Below are 18,637 nucleotides of genomic sequence, written 5' to 3'. Positions count from 1 at the left end.
TTCTGCCATGTCTGTTCTGAGACTGTCCTGTGTCTCCCCTGTAGATGCAAACTGCAGGTGTTAGATCTGCAGAATATGTCCCTGAACATCTGGACGTCAGGGTACATAGCAATGTCTCAAGCCTGCTCAGCAGCAGCCCTGACTGACAAGCCAGCAGCCAATCACTGTGCAGCCCTGAGGGAGGAGCCCTCCTTCAGGATATTCATGGATGTCACCATCAGTGATGGCCCCTGGGATTGTGTGCTGGCCCACGTGCTCCAGTGGGTGGAGACAAGAAGAGACCAGGTTCAGCTGTGCTCTAAGAAGCTGCAGGTTCTGTTTTCCTCCATCTCTGGCTGCACCTCTCAAATACAAAGCACTCTGCGTGTGCTTCACCTGGGCTCCATCCAGGAGCTGGTTGTGGATGATTTGTGGCATCACAAAACAGCGGAAAGTATGGTTCCTTATCTGACCCAGATGAAGAACCTTCGCAAGCTTTCTCTGGCTAAGATGAAAATGGAATGTTGTTCTTGCTTATTGGAGAATTTTCACAAATACTTGTCTGAGATGCTGCTGCAGGGAAATCACCTAATTAATGACCGCGAAAGCTTCTACCCTAATGAGAAGCTGGAGAAGGTCTTCAGGTGAGGATCCTAAGTCAAAGCTGGCATGGAGAGGATTGTCTGTGAGACGTTTACCTGTTATCATCTGCCTTTCCTCCCCCAATCTGGAAGTGAAGCAGTGGTTCAAATTGGTAGAAAGATAGACTTGAGCAGAAAAGCTCAGTGAGCACACAGGGCTGAGCTGAACTTGGGGTGGGTAGATATGAAAGGGGCTCAACTGTGTGGGGTGACTGCGGGGCTGAGGGGACTGAGGAGACACAGGAAGAGGCTCCTCCTCCTGAGGGTGCTGCTTAGTTCTGCCCTGGTCTCCAATGACATCAGAAAGCAGGGTGCATGCTGGGAGTGTGCTCAGGGCAGGAAGCCCGCTGTGGAGTCCTATGTAGAAGTGAGTGGCTGTGAGTTCCTCTATAGGAAGCAAGTCTGAGCTCACAGGATAGAAACTGGAAGCAAGGGGAAGAGGAAAGCATGCTGTGCTGCGATGCTCAGATGTATGGGTGGTTGGGCCCTGCGGGCAGGAAGCCCAGTGCTGTGTCCAGACAGTGAGGAGAGGGGTCTGGGGAGGGTGCGGCCTGGGCCAGGCTCAGGGGGCACTGACAGGCATCAGGCTGGGGTGGTGGAGTGACAGGGGTCTCAGCCAGCAGCATCGTGTGGTTGGTCTCCCTCGGTGCAGCAGGACAACCTTTGCTGACCATCTCCTACCCGAGTCTGCTCTGCTCACCACCACCATTCACCCAGTCTCTCTGCTCTCTCCTCAGGACCCTCAATCCTCTGACCACTCTGTCTTTGATTTCAAATCCACTGAATGAAGCAGACCTGAGGTGTCTGTCCCTGTGTCCCTCCACCAGTCAGCTGAAGCACCTGCGTCTCAGGTCTGTGCATATGGGTGACTTGGGTCCTGGGCCCCTCCGAGCTCTGCTGGAGAGAGTGTCTGGCACCCTGGAGGCCCTGGCCTTGGAGCACTGTGGGATCACTGATGACCAGCTCTCTGCCATCCTGCCCGCCCTGAGCCAGTGCTCCCAGCTAAGATGGTTCAGCGTCTATGGGAACCCCATATCCTTGGCTGCCCTGCAGAACCTGCTGAGCCACACAGCCAGGCTGAGGCAGTTGCAGCGAGGGCTGTATCCGGCCCCTCTGGAGAGCTATGTCGACCGATGTTTGTTTTATGGATGTGAAGTCAACAAGGAGAACTTTGCCCAGGTTTGTGTGAGCTTGGTGCAGATCCTGAGGAACCTACAGCCAGCCCATAAGGTCCAGATCTGCACTTACTCATGCATAGGCTGTAAGAAGAAACAGTTCTACAGCCTGGCACCCAGTGACAACTGGGTAGTTACAGAGGAATATTCTTTTACTCGGCAGTCTAACTACTGTGGGGTTTGTGCACAGAAATAGTGCATGCTGTTGCTTGGAAGTGAACCTGAATGTCCCTTTAGGACACTGGTACATCCAATGGGAACACAAACCCTCTGCCATTCCATAAGGGAAAATATAGGAGAAGACAAGTTCCTTTGCTCTCCAGTTTCATTGTCAGGAATGTGATGTGGGGTGTTTTGGCCACCATGGGCTCCCGTGTCCTGTGTCCTCATCAAAGCAATCTGAGTGGAGTGCATTCAACCTGTGAGGAACAAGAGGGAATTCCTGGTTCCTGTATTATATAGACATAAACCCATCCTGATGGAGAGACTTCCTCTCTTCATTTTATTTTATGACAATAAATAAGTTATTGTAAGGAGAGTGCCTTTGGTTCATGCCTGTCATCCTAGCTACTCAGGAGGCTGAGATCTGAGCATCCCCATTCAAAACCAGCTGAGACAAGAAGGTCTGTGAGAGGTTTTTTTCCCCTATTGTGGGGCTTGAACTCTGTGCTTGGGCGCTGTCCCTCAGCTCTTCAGCTCAAGGCTAGCACTTCTCCCACATGAGCCACAAGGCCACTTCCCACCTTCTCTACTTAAGTGGTGCTGAGGAATCGTACCCAGAATCTCATGCATGCAAGACAAGCACTCTACCATTGAGCCACCTTCCCAGCCCTCTGTGAGACTTGTCTCTTCAGTTTCTTTATTTCTTCTCCTCTCCCAAAGTTGAAAGGGGCCAGTGGTTCAAATTGGTGGAAGACTGATTTGAGCAAAAAAGCTGTGGGATACTGTCCAGGCCCTGAGTTCATGCATTAGGCCTGAAAAAAGAAAAAGAAAAATTAAGCTGGGTGCCAATAGGTCAGGCCTGTAATCCTAGCTATTCAGAATGCTGAGATCTGAAGATCACAATTGAAAGCTACTCTCAAGACTCTTATCTCCATTGAACCACCAGAAAACCAGAAATGACACTGTGCCTCAAGTAGTAGAGCTCTTCCTTGAGCTGAATTGCTCAGGAACAGTACCCAGGTCCAGAGTGCGTGCCCATGAACAACAACAACAATAAAATTAAAGCAAAATTACTAGTGAAGCTTAGGCACCAGCAGATTAATATCTGTAATCCTAGGTAAACAGGAGAGTGAGTCCTGAGGATGGCAGTTTCCAGGCAGCCCAGGAAGAAAATCCTTGAATTTCTTATCTCCCATAAGCCTTTTGTGAGGACAGACAAACCTCAGACTTGGAGCTGTGTCAAGTGGCAGAGTGACTGACAGCCAAGGGGAAAAAGGCAAAGGGACACAACCAAGCATTCAATTCAATCCTCAGTACCTGCATAAAGAAGAAAATATAGTGCTCATGAGTCTTTGATAGAAAACTAGTCCTAAGTCTAGGAATGTGGCTCAATCTTAGAGTGCTTGCCTAGCATGCATGAAGCCCTGGGTTCAATTCCTCAGTACCACACACACAGAAAAAGCCTGAAGTGCTGGGGCTCAAATGGTAGAGTGCTAGCTTTAAACACAGAGAGGCTTAGGGATCGTGCCCTATCCATGATTTGTGCCCCAAAACTGGCAAAAAGAAAAAGAAGGAAAGGAGTCCTGTCCAAATCCAGGTGCAGTGGAGAACTCGTGGCTGATTTCCTGCTGTGACATGACTACAGGAAGCCGCTGGCACCTGTGCATTGAGCACTGACCATGGAGCCCACTAACTCACTTGGGGCCAGACTGCTTCACCACAGGGGCTGTGAGGCCTTACACACCTTGCTGCAGCCCTGAGTGCCAGCTCACCACACTACACATGGTGAAGCTGACATCCACCTCTGAATCACTGGAGTGATTCCTCAACCTCCCCAGACCCATCATCATTCACAAGGCAGCCATCTTCCTTTTCCACACCTGGTTGAATACAGGAGTGGCTCGAAGCCCCCAGGGTGGCAGGCAGCATGGGGAGGGGGGACACAGCTGTGGTGAATACACCTTGCAGAGTCTGACCAGCAGGGGGCAGCAGAGGCCGGCCTAGTGCAGAGAGGCCTGTTGTCAGCACACACAAAGCCCACACCTGAGGCTCCTGAGCCAACTGTGAGGAGTGTCCAGGGCTTTGGCATCTGGCCAGCAGGGAGGGGCCCTGGGAAGGAGGGCCTTGCTCCAGGGACTGGCTCTCATTGCCACCTAAAATCTTCCAGGCCTCATGCCCACCTGTGGGGCAAATGGCCAACCTGGGATCCCCCTAGTCAGAGTGGAAGGAGGGATGCGATGTAGTCTTAGGCCTGTGACCCAGACTCTGGGGAGTTCCTTAGAGAAACACTGCTGCAGCCAAAGCCCAGCACAAATGCTGACCTAGCATCAGCCATCTGCAGCAATGAAGAACTCCAAGGGGCTTCTCAGGCACCTGAGGAGAGAGCAAATGGCTACACCTGGGAATTGCTGGAGACACTGAGGGTGGGTCAGCCTCCAAGGAGAGGACCATGTGGAACATGATCCAGGCTGCTGTGACCACAGCCAGGATGCTGTGTGGTGAAGAGCCTGACTGCAGTCACAGCTACTCTCCAGGGGTCTGACCCCAAGGGCAGGTGTCCTGGAATGCTGGTTGGTATTCCCCAGACCCCACACACCAGACAAGTTCTCTGCAGGTCAATAGGCGGATAGGACTTCAGAAGTACAAAGCGATCAAGATGTCACTGGAGTTCTAGAAAGAAAGTGAGAATGGAAGGAAGAATCCCAGGGAGGAAGGTAGGAGAAGAGGAAGGAAGGAAAGGAGGAAGGCCTTGTGGACAGGCTCAGTGTGGAGATCTTGACTGGCAGCACAACACCCCAGCATCTAACTCAAGCACAGACAGACATGACATTTGCTAACATAGAAAGCAGTGCTGAATTATTTTCTGAATGCAAAACATTGTACAGGGGGCTGGGAAGGTGGCTTAGTGGTAGACTGCTGGCCTAGCATGCATGAGGCCCTGGGTTCCATTCCTCAGTACCACGTAAACAAAGCTGAAAGTGGTGTGGCTCAAGTGGTAGAGTGCTAGCTTTGAGCCAAAGAAGCTCAGAGACAGTGCCCAGGCCCTGAGTTCAAGCCCCAGGACTGGAAAATGAGCAAAACCAAAACCAAAGAACAACAAAAATATTTGATTTATAGTTCAGTGTATCCTGATAGCATTACTCCAGAATAATATACCCAGATCCGCCCCTCTCTCTCTCGCTCTCTCTCTCTCTCCTCCTCCTCTCATTTTCTCCCCCCCTCCCTGTTCTTCTCAACCCCTCTCTCCCTCTCTCTACTTCTCTCTCCCTCTCCATTGTTTGGTTGAAGTTCAGGGCATAGTCCTCTTGATGTAATTGGATGCAAGAGTATCACAGCCAGGCCTTGGTATCTCATGCCTGTAATCCCAGCTACTCAGGAGCCTGAGATCTGAGGATAGCAGTTCTAAGCCAGCCCAGGCAGGAAAGTCTGGGAGACTCTTATCTCCAATAAACCACTCAGAAAATCAGAAGTGGTACTCTGGCTCAAGTGGTAGAGCACTCGCCTTGAGCTAAAGAGCTCAGTAATAGTGCCCAGGCCCAGAGTTCAAGCTAGAGGACAGTAAAAACAACAACAATGAAATGTCTCACACTTTTCTTCCTAGTCTGGCTTTGAACTTCATTACTCAGAACTCGGCAACCTAAGTAGCTAGGATTCAGGCATGAGCCAGCATTGTTTGGCTTATAGTTTTGTTTTAATTATTTGTTGGTTGGTTTAATCAAAACAAGATATCAGAATGTAGTGCTGTATAAGCCATTCTGCAAGTAATTCTCCCTTCAGCCTCCCTAACAGCTGTGTCTAGGAGGAAGTTGCCACACTGGGTTTGGGTGCATTTATCATGCAAAAGCAAAAAAGCAAAAACAAGAAAAAAAACAAACCTCAAATAAACAAGATTGTTTTATTTCCCCGTTAAACAAACAGAAAACCCATCATCTGAGTGCTAGTGGCTCAGGACTGTAATTCTGTCTACTCAAGAGGCTGAGATGAGATTATCCAGGTTGGACACCAGCCCACAAAAAAAGTCCAGGGCTGGGAAGGTGGCTCAGTGATAGAGCACTTGCCTTGCATGCTCGAGGCCCTGGGTTCGATTCCTCAGCACCACATAAGAAAAAAGCCGAAGTGGTGCTGTGGTTCAAGTGGTAGAGCGCTAGCCTTGAGCTGAAGAGCTGAGGGACAGCACCCAGGCCCAGAGTTCAGGCCCCACGACCGGACCCCCCCTCCCCCCCAAAAAAAAGAAGAAAAAAAAACAAAAGAAAAAAAGTCCTGAAGACTTTTTTTTTGCCAGTCCTGGGCCTTGAAGTCCTGGACAGAGCACAGTCCCTGATCTTCTTTGTGCTCAAGGCTAGCACTCTACCACCTGAGTCTCAGAGCTACTTCTGCCTTTTTCTGTTTATGTGGTACTGAGGAATCAAACCCATGCCTTCATGCATGCTAGGCAAGCACTACCACTAAGCCACATTCCCAGATCCCTGAAGACTGTTATTTTTCCCCCCATGGTCCAGGGGTTGGAGTTTGGGCCTGTACTGTACTTGAGCTCTTCAGCAAAAAACAAGGAATCTACTACTTGAGCCACAATGCCACTTCTGGTTTTCTGGTGTTTTTGTTTTTTTTTTTGGTGGGTCGTGGGGCTTGAACTCTGGGCTTGGGCGCTGTCCTTGTGCTCTTCAGCTCAAGGCGAGTGCTCTACCAATTGAGCCACAGCACCACTTCCGGTTTTCTAGTGGTTTATTGGAGATAAGAGTCTCAGGAACTTTCCTGCCCAGGCTAGCTTTGAACCGCAATCCTCAGATCTCAGCCTCCTGAGTAGCTAGGATTACAGGGGTGAGCCACCAGCGCCCAGCTTCTGGTGGTTATTTGGATATAAGGCCTTCTCTGCTTAGGCTGGCTTTGAACCATGATCCTCAGATCTCAGCCTCCTGAGTAACTAAGATTACAGGCTTGTGTCACCAGAGTCTGGCTCCTGAACACTATTATCTCCAATTTTAACCACCAAAAAGCCTGAAGTGCAGGAGTGGCTCAAGTGGTAGAGCAGAGTGCTAGGCTTGATCTGTAAAACTGAAGGGAGGAGTTGTGAGATACTGAGATCAAGCCCCAGTACAATCTCTTTCTGTCTTTGTCTCTGTCTCTGTCTCTGTCTCTGTCTGTCTCTCTGTCTGTCTGTCTGTCTGTCTGTCTGTCTGTCTGTCTGTCTGTCTGTCTCTCTCTCTCTCTCTCTCTCTCACACACACACACACACACACACAGCGCCAGATTATCTTTGTCAGTGACTATGGGCCTCCTAGCTAGAGGCAAAACATCTACAGCCTGTGGTGGAGAGCAGTGCAAGCCTGTCTGTCTCACACACTTGGACGTGAAGGACACAGAGGAGTGAGGAAAGCACAAGCGTTGCAGTGCACACAAGTCAGGACTGGGTGTTAAACTTTCCTTCTCCCTACCCTCCCCCTTTCCTCCAGGACCCTCTGGACAAGGCAGAAATCCCATCAGGATCAAGTGGGTGGAGCTTCAGGACTGAGCAGATGCTGCTTTCTGATTGGACACTGGGAGTTGGCCAAGGGTAGGACCAGTAGACAGGGGGAATAAAGCTTCAGAGGAGCCAGGGGAGTTCAGAATCCTGGTAAGTGGAGACACTGCCTGTGCCTGCTCCCTTCAGAGAGCCCTGCTGATCTGTCCACATCTGGTAAGTCCCAACTCCATGAGGACCCCCCAGCATTCCCCTCAGCCAGTCCCAGGGGTGACAGGAGGTCCAGTATGCCACAGAGCATTGTGATTTGGACCTCTTCTTTTGTGCTTGTTCTGGGGCTTGCACTCAGAGTCTGGGGGTTGTCCCTGAGCTTCTTTTGCTAAAGGCTAGCACTCTACCACTTTGAGTCACAGCAACACTTTTGGCTTTTGTTGTGTATGTGGTACTGAGGAATGGAGTCCAGGGCTCCATTCATGCATGCTAGGCAAGCACTCTACCACTAAGCCACATCACCAGGCCCTGGGATTGGTGTTGTTGTGTGTGTGTGTGTGTGCTGCCAGCTTTGGGGCTTGAACTCAGGGCCTTGGCACTGTCCTGATATTTTTCCTCAAGTCTGTCTACCTCTTGATCCACAGATCTACTTCCAGGTTTTTGGTGGTTTTGAAGATAGTCACAGACTTGCCGGACATGGGTGGCTCACAACTGAAATCCTTACTACTCAGGAGGCTGAGATCTAAGGATCACAGTTCAAAGGCAGTCCGGGCAGGAAAATATCTCCAATAAACCACTCAGAAAACCAGACATGGCACTGTGGCTCAAGTGGTACAGCACTAACATTGAGCTGAAGAGATGAAGGACAGAGCCAGGCCCAGAGTCAAAACCCTTCACTGTAGGGGGGAAAAAAGAGTCTCAGACTTTTCTTCCTAGACTGGCTTTGAACTGTGTTCCACAGATCTTAGGCTCTTTAGGAGCTAGATTACAAGTGTGAGCCACCGGCGCCTACCTTGGAATTTTTCAATAATTTTGTACTTTATTATTATTTGCACTAGAACTAGAGCTTGAAAGTAAGGTCTGGGCATTGCCATTCAACTTTTTCCTTCAAGCCTTTCACAACACTCCTAAAGACACAACTTCTCTTCCAGCTTTAAGTAGAATCTCAATATTTTACCTGAACACTCAGACAATATCCAAACATCCATGCTAGTTAAATACGGAGTTCAAATCAGGAATCTTTGGCTCCTGTTTGTAATCCTATCAACTTGAGGTTAGCTAAGAGTGAAGAATCCAAGTAACAGGATATTCTGGGTGGAGAAGGTCCGGATCTCCTCAAAAATAAATAAACCTTAACTGGAGCTGTGGCTCAAGTGGTAGAGACTGGCTTTGACCAGCCCTCGGGAACAGCAACCAGGCCTTAAAGATCAATCTCTAGTGCAAGCACAAAAAGAAATACAAATTTAAAGCACCAAAAAAACCAGTCAGATACCAGTGCTTTATACCACTAACCCTAGCTACTCAAGAGACTGAAATCTGAGGTGATCCAGATCCAGCCTAGATAGAACTCCATGAGGCTTTATTTTTCCCCCCATACTGGGGATGGAAGTCAGGGCCTGGGAGCTGTCCCTGAGTTGCTTTTGCTCAAGGTTACCATTTTGCCACTTCAGCCACAGCACCACTTTGTGTTTTCTGTGGATGTGGTACTGAGGAATGGAACCCTGGGCTTCATGCGTGCTATGCAAGCACTCTGCCACTAAGCCACATTTCCAATCCTTGAGATTCTTCTCTTCAGGGGCTGGGAAGGTGATCAGTGGTAGAGCACTTGCCTTGCATGCATGAGGCCCTGGGTTCGATTCCTCAGCACCACATAAAGCAAAAAAAAAAAAAAAAAAGCCAGGCCGGGCGCTGGTGGCTCACGCCTGTAATCCTAGCTACTCAGGAGGCTGAGATCTGAGGATCGCGGTTCAAAGCCAGCCGGGGCAGGAGAGACCGTGAGACTCCTATCTCTAATAAACCACCAGAAAACCGGAAGTGGCGCTGTAGCTCAAGTGGTAGAGCGCTCGCCTTGAGCTCAAGAGCTGAGGGACAGCGCCCAGGCCCAGAGTTCAAGCCCCATGACTGACAAAAAAAAAAAAAAAGCCAGAAGTGGCACTCTACCACTTGAGCGCTAGCCTTGAGCTGAAGAACTAAGGGACAGCGCCCAGATCCAGAGTTCAGCCCCACGAACGGACCACTCCCACCCCACCTCTCCAAAAAAAAGAGATTCTTCTCTTCCGTTAAGCAGTAAAATTTCAGAATTGGATATGTGGTTCTGGTGGAAGACTGCCGGCCTTGGGTAGGAAAGCTAAGGGTAAACAAGAGGCATTGAGTTCAAGCCCCATACTCCGGGGATGCTCTCTTTCTCTCTTTTTTTGTCTCTTTTTCTTCTGTATAGTAATTTATTTCAGAGTGGGGGGGGTGGCGGGGAGTGGCTATAGGAGAAGTTCTGGGTGTTTTGAAGATTCTCTTTTTCTGTGTTGGTCCTGTGTTCTAACCCAGATCCTCCTAGGTGCAGAGGACCCCCACCGCACAGCTCCACCTCGCTGCCAGAGCAGTTCCTGAAAGGTGAAGCCTTGTCCTGATCTGTGTACCCCAACCTCCTGCTCCTCTGGCAGTGAGGAACATCTCCTGGGTGGAAGAGCAGCCCAGTGAGTCTCTCTCTCAGAGTCAGCCTTGGGTGAGGGCTCCATCTCAGAGGTGCTGCTTTCTATACAGCACACCAGCCTGTGCCTGTCTTTACTATTGCTCAATAACAGTGGTGACACTGCTTACTAATGGTGTCTATTGCCTGTAGTCCTCATCTGAGGCGGGGATATCTAAGAAGGAAAAGAGGACAGAGATTGGGCAGCTGACATTGCTGTGGCTTTTCTTTTAGCAATTTTGAGAGATGGGCAGACCTCAAGACAACAAGCTACAGTGTGTCGTGTGTCCTTGGCTAACTCCTCTCCTCCTTGCTACTCAGAAGGCTGAGATCTGAGAGTCGGGGTTCCAAGACAGCCCAGGCAGGAGAGTCTTTGATACTTTGATCTTCAATTAAACATGAAAATGACAGAAAGGCAGCTATGGCTCAAGTGGTAGAGCATTAATACTAGTCCCATAGGGAAGTGCCAGGACCCGAGTTCAAGGCACAGGACACACACACACACACACACACACACACACACACACACACACACACACACACACACACACACACACACACACACAAAGCTTGGGCTGACCTTTAGGCTCCTCATTATCCCTGACAATTGACCCTGAGCTCAGAGTAGTGGCTGGAACTGGATGGGACCATGATGAGCTTGGGCTGTCTATGTGGGGAGCATCCTGCTGCCCTGTGTCCCTGCGCTGTGCTTGGGGGGGCATCGGGGCTATGTGGAAAGGGCATGAACTGACATCTCCCCATGGCTGGAGTCGGGATGTGGACTTTGAGATGAGTTCTCTCTGAGAAGGGACTTCTCAGCTTCAGCCACTAAAGCTGCCTCTTCCTGTGTGCTCCCAGGCCCTCTCCCTGCAGCTCCAGCACACTGAGCACCATGTCCCTGCCCACACTGCGGCAGCTGGCCATGCAGAGCCTGCTAGAGGACCAGGCCTTGGCCATCTCTGCTCTGGACGTCCTTCCCTTGGATCTCTTCTCCACGCTGTTCAGAGAGGTGGTTGCCAAGAGACGCATGGAGGTGCTGAAGGCCATGGTGCAGGCCTGGCCCTTTGCCTGCCTCCCCCTGGGGGCCCTGGTGGGCTCAGTTGACCTGGAGATCTTACAAGTCACCCTGGAGGGCCTTGATGTGCTGCTTGAGCAGGGAGCGGGGCCCAGGTAAGGGGACCCAGGTTGGGGGTCAGGGAGGATCCTGGAGTCCAGGGATGAAACAAACTGGAGTCAGCCAAAGTGCAGTGGACTCAGGGGAGACCTGGGGGTGAGAATATCAGGGATTCCTGCATAGTTCCTTGTGGAAGTGGGCCCCTAGGTGTGGAAGGTTTCTGGAGATTGCTGCAGCCATGGCTGCCAGATCCCCACCTATAACAGACTATGGTGATGGAGTGGGGAAAGGTTGGGGAAACTTTCATGATGTCGATGGTGTACTCCTATAATCTTATCTACTTAAGTGGCTGAGATATTGAAAAGTCAGCCTGGGTAAGAAAATGTCTGAGGTTCTTATCTCCAATCAAATAAAGCCAAAGCCTAGAGCCAGTGGCTCACTCTTCTAATCCTCCTACTCTGGAGGCTGAGATCTGAGATTAGATTCAAAGCCAGCCTGGGTGGGAAAGTCTGAGACTCTTACTACTTAGCCCAGTGGCTCAAGTGATACAGCACTAGCCTTGAGATGAAGAGCTTAGGGACATTGCTGAGGCCAAGAGTTCAAACCTTAAAACCAACAAAAAGGAAAGGAAAAGGGAAAGCCAAAAGTTGAGGTGTGATTCAAATGTTAGAACAACTAGCCTGGAGTAGAAAAATGTACTGCCCAGCATCCATGCCCTGCCTTCAGGCCCCACTAGTGCACAATACAAAGAAAAAAGACAGAAAGAGAGAAACTAGGAAAAAGCAGGGGGAAACATAGTACGCTAGATTGGCTTGATCAAATAATGATAAAGCAGAAAGTGGCCGTTCTGCCATGTCTGTTCTGAGACTGTCCTGTGTCTCCCCTGTAGATGCAAACTGCAAGTGTTAAATCTGCAGAATATGTCCCTGAACATCTGGACCTCAGGGTACATAGCAATGTCTCAAGCCTGCTCAGCAGCAGCCCTGACTGACAAGCCAGCAGCCAATCACTGTGCAGCCCTGAGGGAGGAGCCCCCCTTCAGGATATTCATGGATGTCACCATCAGTGATGGCCCCTGGGATTGTGTGCTGGCCCACGTGCTCCGGTGGGTGGAGACAAGAAGAGACCAGGTTCAGCTGTGCTCTAAGAAGCTGCAGGTTCTGTTTGCCTCCACCTCTGGCTCCACCTCTCAAATACAAAGCACTCTTGGAGTGCTTCATCTGGACTCCATCCAGGAGCTGGTTGTGGATGATTTCTGGCATCACAAAACACTGGAAAGTATGGTTCCTTATCTGACCCAGATGAAGAACCTTCGCAAGCTTTCTCTGGCTAAGATGAAAATGGAATGTTGTTCTTGTGTTGTGGTGAATTTACACAGATACTTGTCCCAAAACCTGCTGCAGGGAAATCATCAAGTTAATGAACGAGAAGGCTTCTTCCCTCATGAGAACCTGGAGAAGGTCTTCAGGTGAGGATTCTAAGTCAAAGCTGGCATGGAGAGGATCGTCTGTGAGACTTTTACCTAATATCATCTGCCTTTCCTCCCCCAATCTGGAAGTGAAGCAGTGGTTCAAATTGGTAGAAAGATAGACTTGAGCAGAAAAGCTCAGTGAGCACACAGGGCTGAGCTGAACTTGGGGTGGGTAGATATGAAAGGGGCTCAACTGTGTGGGGTGACTGCGGGGCTGAGGGGACTGAGGAGACACAGGAAGAGGCTCCTCCTCCTGAGGGTGCTGCTTAGTTCTGCCCTGGTCTCCAATGACATCAGAAAGCAGGGTGCATGCTGGGAGTGTGCTCAGGGCAGGAAGCCCGCTGTGGAGTCCTATGTAGAAGTGAGTGGCTGTGAGTTCCTCTACAGGAAGCAAGTCTGAGCTCACAGGATAGAAACTGGAAGCAAGGGGAAGAGGAAAGCATGCTGTGCTGCGATGCTCAGATGCATGGGTGGTTGGGCCCTGCGGGCAGGAAGCCCAGTGCTGTGTCCAGACAGTGAGGAGAGGGGGCTGGGGAGGGTGCGGCCTGGGCCAGGCTCAGGTGGCACTGACAGGCATCAGGCTGGGGTGGTGGAGTGACAGGGGTCTCAGCCAGCAGCATCGTGTGGTTGGTCTCCCTCGGTGCAGCAGGACAACCTTTGCTGACCATCTCCTGCCCGAGTCTGCGCTGCTCACCACCACCATTCACCCAGTCTCTCTGCTCTCTCCTCAGGACCCTCAAGCCTCTGACCACTCTGTCTTTGATTTCAAGTCCACTGAATGAAGCAGACCTGAGGTGTCTGTCCCTGTGTCCCTCCACCAGTCAGCTCAAGTACCTGCGTCTCAGGACCATATATTTGGGTCAATGGAGTCCTGGGCCCCTCCGAGCTCTGCTGGAGAGAGTGTCTGGCACCCTGGAGGCCCTGGCCTTAGAGCACTGTGGGATCACTGAGGCCCAGCTCTCTGCCATCCTGCCCGCCCTGAGCCAATGCTCCCAGCTGAGCTTCTTTAGCATCTATGGTAACCGCATGTCCTTGGCTGCCCTGCAGAACCTGCTGAGCCACACAGCCAGGCTGAGGCCATTGCAGCGAGGGCTGTATCCGGCCCCTGTGGAGAGCTATGACCACGAATGTTTGTTGTATGGATGCAGAGTCAACAGGGAGAGATTTGCCCAGGTTTGTGTGAGCTTGGTGCAGATCCTGAGGGACCTACAGCCAGCCCAAAAGGTCCAGATCTGCACTTACTCATGCACATGCTGTAAAAAGAACCAGTTCTGTAGCCTGGCACCCAGTGGCAGTTGGATTTTCACAGAGGAATAGTCTTTTTACAAGTGAGATCAAATACTGTGGGGTTTGTGCCTGGGAATAGTTTATGCTATTTCTTGGGGTCCCTCAGAAATGAACCTACATGTCTCCTTTAGAACACTGGTACATCCAGCGGAGCCTTCGATAGCTCAGTTGGTAGAGTGGAGGACTGTAGTGGAGAACACTGGTACATCCTAGTGGGAACACAAACCCTCTGCCACTCCCCAGGGCAAAATATAGGAGAGAACAAGTTCCTTTGCTTTCCACTTTCAGTGTCAGGACGGTGATGTGGGATGTTCTACTCACCATGGGCTCCTGTGTCCTGTCTTCTCAAAAAGAAATCTGAGTGGTGTGCATTCAGCCTGGGAGGAACAAGAGAGAATTTCTGTTTCCTGAATGGTTGTATGGAAATGAATCATTCTGATGAAGTCACTTACCCTGTTCATTTTAGTGTGTGACAATAAATAAATTATTGTACGCAGAGTGCCATCGGTTCATGTCTGTAATCCTAGCTACTCAGGAGGCTGAGATCTGAGGATCCCCATTCAAGATCAACCAAGACAGGAAGATCTGTGAGACTTTTGATTACAATTATCCTTCTTTCCTCCCCCAAAGCTGAAGTGGGTCAGTGGTTCAAATTGCTAGAAGGCTAGACTTGAGCAAAAAAGCTCAGGGATAGTGTCAGGTCCTGAGTTCATACCCTAAGACTAAACAAAAAGAAAAATTAAGCCGGGTGCCAGTGGCTCACACCTGTAATCCTAGCTGTTCAGGAAGCTGAGTTCTTAGGATCACAGTTCAAAGCCAGTCTCGGCAGGAAAGTCTACCAGACTCTTATCTCCAATGAACCACCAGAAAACCAGAAGTGGTGTTGTTGCTCAAGAGGTAGAGCTCTTGCCTTGAGCTGAATTGCTTAGGGACAGTACCTAGGTTGAGAGTGCATGCCCCATAAACAACAACAGAAAAAAGCAAAATTACTAGTGAGGCTTAGGCACCAGTAGCTCAGTTTCTGTAATTCTAGGTATACAGGAGAATTTGTTCAGAGAATACCAATTTCCAGGTAGCCCAGGAAGAAAATCCTTGAGTTTCTTTACTCCCACAACCTTTTGTTAGGATAGACCAAAATTCAGACTTGGAGCTGTGTCAAGTGGCAGAGTGACTGACAGCCAAGGGGGAAAACCTTAAGGGACAGAACCAAGCCCTCAATTCAATCCTCAGTACCTGCATAAAGAAGAAAATATAGGGCTGGGAAGGTGGCTCAGTGGTAGAGTGCTTGCCTTGCATGCATGAGGCCCTGGGTTTGATTCTTCTGCATCACATATGCAAAAATAGAAAAGCCGGAAGTGGAGCTGTGGCTCAAAGGGGTAGAACGCTAGCCTTGAGCTGAAGAGCTGAGGAACAGCACAGAGGCCCAGAGTTCAGGTCCTACCACCGGAACCAAAAAAAAAAGAAAATATAATGCTCATGAGTCTTTGACAGAAAACTAGTCCTAAGTCTGGGAATCTGGCTCAATGGTAGTGTGCTTGCCTAGCATGCATGAAGCCCTGGGTTCAATTCCTCAGTACCACACATACAGAAAAAGCCTGAAGTGCTGGGGGTCAGATGGTAGAGTGCTCTCCATGAACACAGAGAGGCTCAGGGAAGGTGGCCTGTTCTTGAATTCAAGCCCAGGATTGGCAGAAAAAGAAAAAAAAGGATTGGAGTCCTGTCCAAATCCAGGTGCAGTGGAGAACCCGTGGCTGATTTCCTGCTGTGACATGACTACAGGAAGCCGCTGGCACCTGTGCATTGAGCACTGACCATGGAGCCCACTAACTCACTTGGGGCCAAACTGCTTCACCACAGGAGCTGTGAGGCCTTACACACCTTGCTGCAGCCCTGAGTGCCAGCTCACCACACTACACATGGTGAAGCTGACATCCACCTCTGAATCACTGGAGTGATTCCTCAACCTCCCCAGACCCATCATCATTCACAAGGCAGCCATCTTCCTTTTCCACACTGGTTGAATACAGGAGTGGCTCGAAGCCCCCAGGGTGGCAGGCAGCATGGGGAGGGGGGACACAGCTGTGGTGCATACACCTTGCAGAGTCTGACCAGCAGAGGGCAGCAGAGGCCGGCCTAGTGCAGAGAAGCCTGTTGTCAGCACACACAAAGCCCACACCTGAGGCTCCTGAGCCAACTGTGAGGAGTGTCCAGGGCTTTGGCATCTGGCCAGCAGGGAGGGGCTCTGGGAAGGAGGGCTTTGCTCCAGGGACTGGCTCTCAGTGCCACCTAAAACCTTCCAGGCCTTGTGCCCACCTGTGGGGCAAATGGCCAACCTGGGATCCCCCCAGTCAGAGTGGAGGCAGGGACGCGATGTAGTCTTAGGCCTGTGCCCCAGACTCTGGGGAGTTCCTCAGAGCCCCGGTGCCACAGCCAATGCCCAGCACAAGGACGCTGACCTACCATCAGCCGTCTGTAGCAATGAAGAACTCCAAGGGGCTCCTCAGGCACCTGAGGAGAGAGCAAATGGCTACACCTGAGAACTGCTGGAGACATTCGGGGTGGTACAGCCTCCAAGGAGAGGACCATGTGGAACAGGATCCAGGTTGCTGTGACCACAGCCAAGGTGCTGTGTGGTGAAGAGCCTGACTGCAGTCACAGCCACTCTCCAGGGGTCTGACCCCAAGGGCAGGTGTCCTGGAATGCTGGTATTCCCCAGACCCCATTCACCAGACAGATTCTCTGCAGTTCAATAGGCGGATAGGACTTCAGAAGTATAAAGCAATCAAGATGTCACTGGAGTTCTAGAAAGGGAGTGAGACTGGAAGGAAGAATCCCAGGGAGGAAGGTAGGAGAAGAGGAAGGAAGGAAAGGAGGAAGGCCTTGTGGACAGGCTCAGTGTGGAGATCTTGACTGGCAGCACAACAGCCCAGCATCTAACTCAAGCACAGACAGACATGACATGTGCTAACATAGAAAGCAGTGCTGAATTATTTTCTCAAGTGCCAAAGATTGAACAGGGGGCTGGGAAGGTGGCTTAGTGGTAGACTGCTGGCCTAGCATGCATGAAGCCCTGGGTTCAATTCCTCAGTACCACATAAACGATGCTGAAAGTGGTGCTGTGGCTCAAGTGGTAGAGTGCTAGCTTTGAGAAAAAGAAGCTCCGTGACAGTGCCAGGCCCTGAGTTCAAGCCCCAAGACTGGCAAATAAGCAAAACCAAAACCAAAGAAGAACAACAAAAATATATGATTTGTTGTCCTGTGTATCCTGATAGCATTTCTCCAGAATAATGTAGCCAGATTCTTCTCTCTCTCTCTGTCTCTGTATCTGTCTCTCTGTCTCTGTCTCTCTCTCCTCCTCTCCACCTCCCCCGCCCCTCTCCCTGTCCCTCTCTCCCCCTTTCTCCCTCTCTCTCCTTTTCTCTCCCTCTCTGATGTTCAGCTTGGAGTTCATGGCATATTCCTCTTGATTAATTGGAAATAAGGGTCTCACAGCCAGGCCTTGGTGGCTCAGGATGTAATCCTAGCTACTCAGGAGCCTGAGATCTGAGGATTGCAGTTCAAAGCCAGCCCAGGCAGGAAAGTCTGGGCTTATCTTCAATAAACCTCTCAGAAAACTGGAAGTGGCACTGTGGCTCAAGTGGTAGAGCGCTCCACTTGAGCTGAAGAGCTGAGTAATAGTGTCCAGGCCCAGAGTTCAAGCCCAACGACAGTAAAAAGAACAACAAGAAAAAGTCTCACACTTTTCTTCCCAGGCTGGTTTTGAACTGCAGTCATCAGAACTCAGCCACCTGAGTAGCTAGGATTCAGGCATGAGCCAGCATTTTTTGACTTATAGTTTTGTTTGATTATTTGTTGTTTTGTTTAATCCAAACAAGATATGAGAATGTAGTGCTGTATAAGCCATTCTGCAAGTAATTCTCCCTTCAGGCTCCCTAACAGCTGGAGTCTAGGAGTAAAATTGCCACACTGGGTTTGGGTGCATTTATGGTGCAAAAGCAAAAAAGCGAAAACAAAAACAAAAAACAAACCTTAGATAAACAAGATTGTTTTATTTTCCCCGTTAAACAAACAGGAAACCTATCATCTGAGTGCTAGTGGCTCAAGACTGTAATTCTGTCTACTCTGGAGGCTGAGATGTGATTATCTCAGTAGGAAACCAGCCCAGATAAGAAAAAAAGCCCTGAAAACATTTTTTTTTTTTTTTTTGCCAGTCCTGGGCCTGGAAGTCCTGGACAGAGCACAGTCCCTGATCTTCTTTGTGCTCAAAGCCAGCACTCTACCTCTTGAGCCCCAGAGCCACTTCTGCCTTTTCTGTGTATGTGGTACTGAGGAATTGAACCCATGCCTTCATGGGTTCAGCACTCTCCCACTAAGCCACATTCCCAGATCCCTGAAGCCTTTTTTTTTCTTTTTCTTTTTTTTTTTCCAGTTCAATTCATGTTTAATTTTTTTTGGTGTGAGTGTGTATGTTTTTTTATTTTGGAAATACTGTACAGAGGGGTTACAATGCTCCTTCTTTGTTTCCCCTTCCCATCCCTTCTCATCCGTCCCTCCTCCCCACCACCAAAGTTGTAAAGTTCGTTTTCAATATAATGACTCGTACATCTCATTGTTGCAATGGGTCCACCTGTATCCTTATTTAAATGACTTGTTTTTTCCCTTCCCCTCCACAAATT

At 50.0% G+C, this 18,637-nt stretch overlaps 1 protein-coding gene across 1 annotated transcript; it reads left to right on the top strand.

Annotated features, from left to right (window-relative positions):
* Positions 1–4,406: 4,406 nt before the first annotated feature.
* LOC122121445 (PRAME family member 8-like) lies at positions 4,407–14,387 on the top strand. The gene is made up of 6 exons (XM_042695660.1): positions 4,407–4,493; positions 7,408–7,508; positions 10,963–11,259; positions 12,093–12,671; positions 13,406–13,847; positions 14,250–14,387. Exons 1-6 carry the CDS (start codon positions 4,407–4,409, stop codon positions 14,370–14,372), a joined length of 1,629 nt encoding a protein of 542 aa, XP_042551594.1. The 3' UTR covers positions 14,373–14,387.
* The last annotated feature ends 4,250 nt before the right edge of the window (positions 14,388–18,637 follow it).

Source organism: Dipodomys spectabilis, unplaced genomic scaffold (assembly GCF_019054845.1).
Source record: "Dipodomys spectabilis isolate Male_0828 unplaced genomic scaffold, ASM1905484v1 ptg000188l, whole genome shotgun sequence".
In the NCBI taxonomy this organism is placed as follows: domain Eukaryota; kingdom Metazoa; phylum Chordata; class Mammalia; order Rodentia; family Heteromyidae; genus Dipodomys; species Dipodomys spectabilis.
The sequence above is the reverse complement of the archived record's forward strand: the minus strand, read 5'-3'. Positions and strand labels throughout refer to the sequence as shown.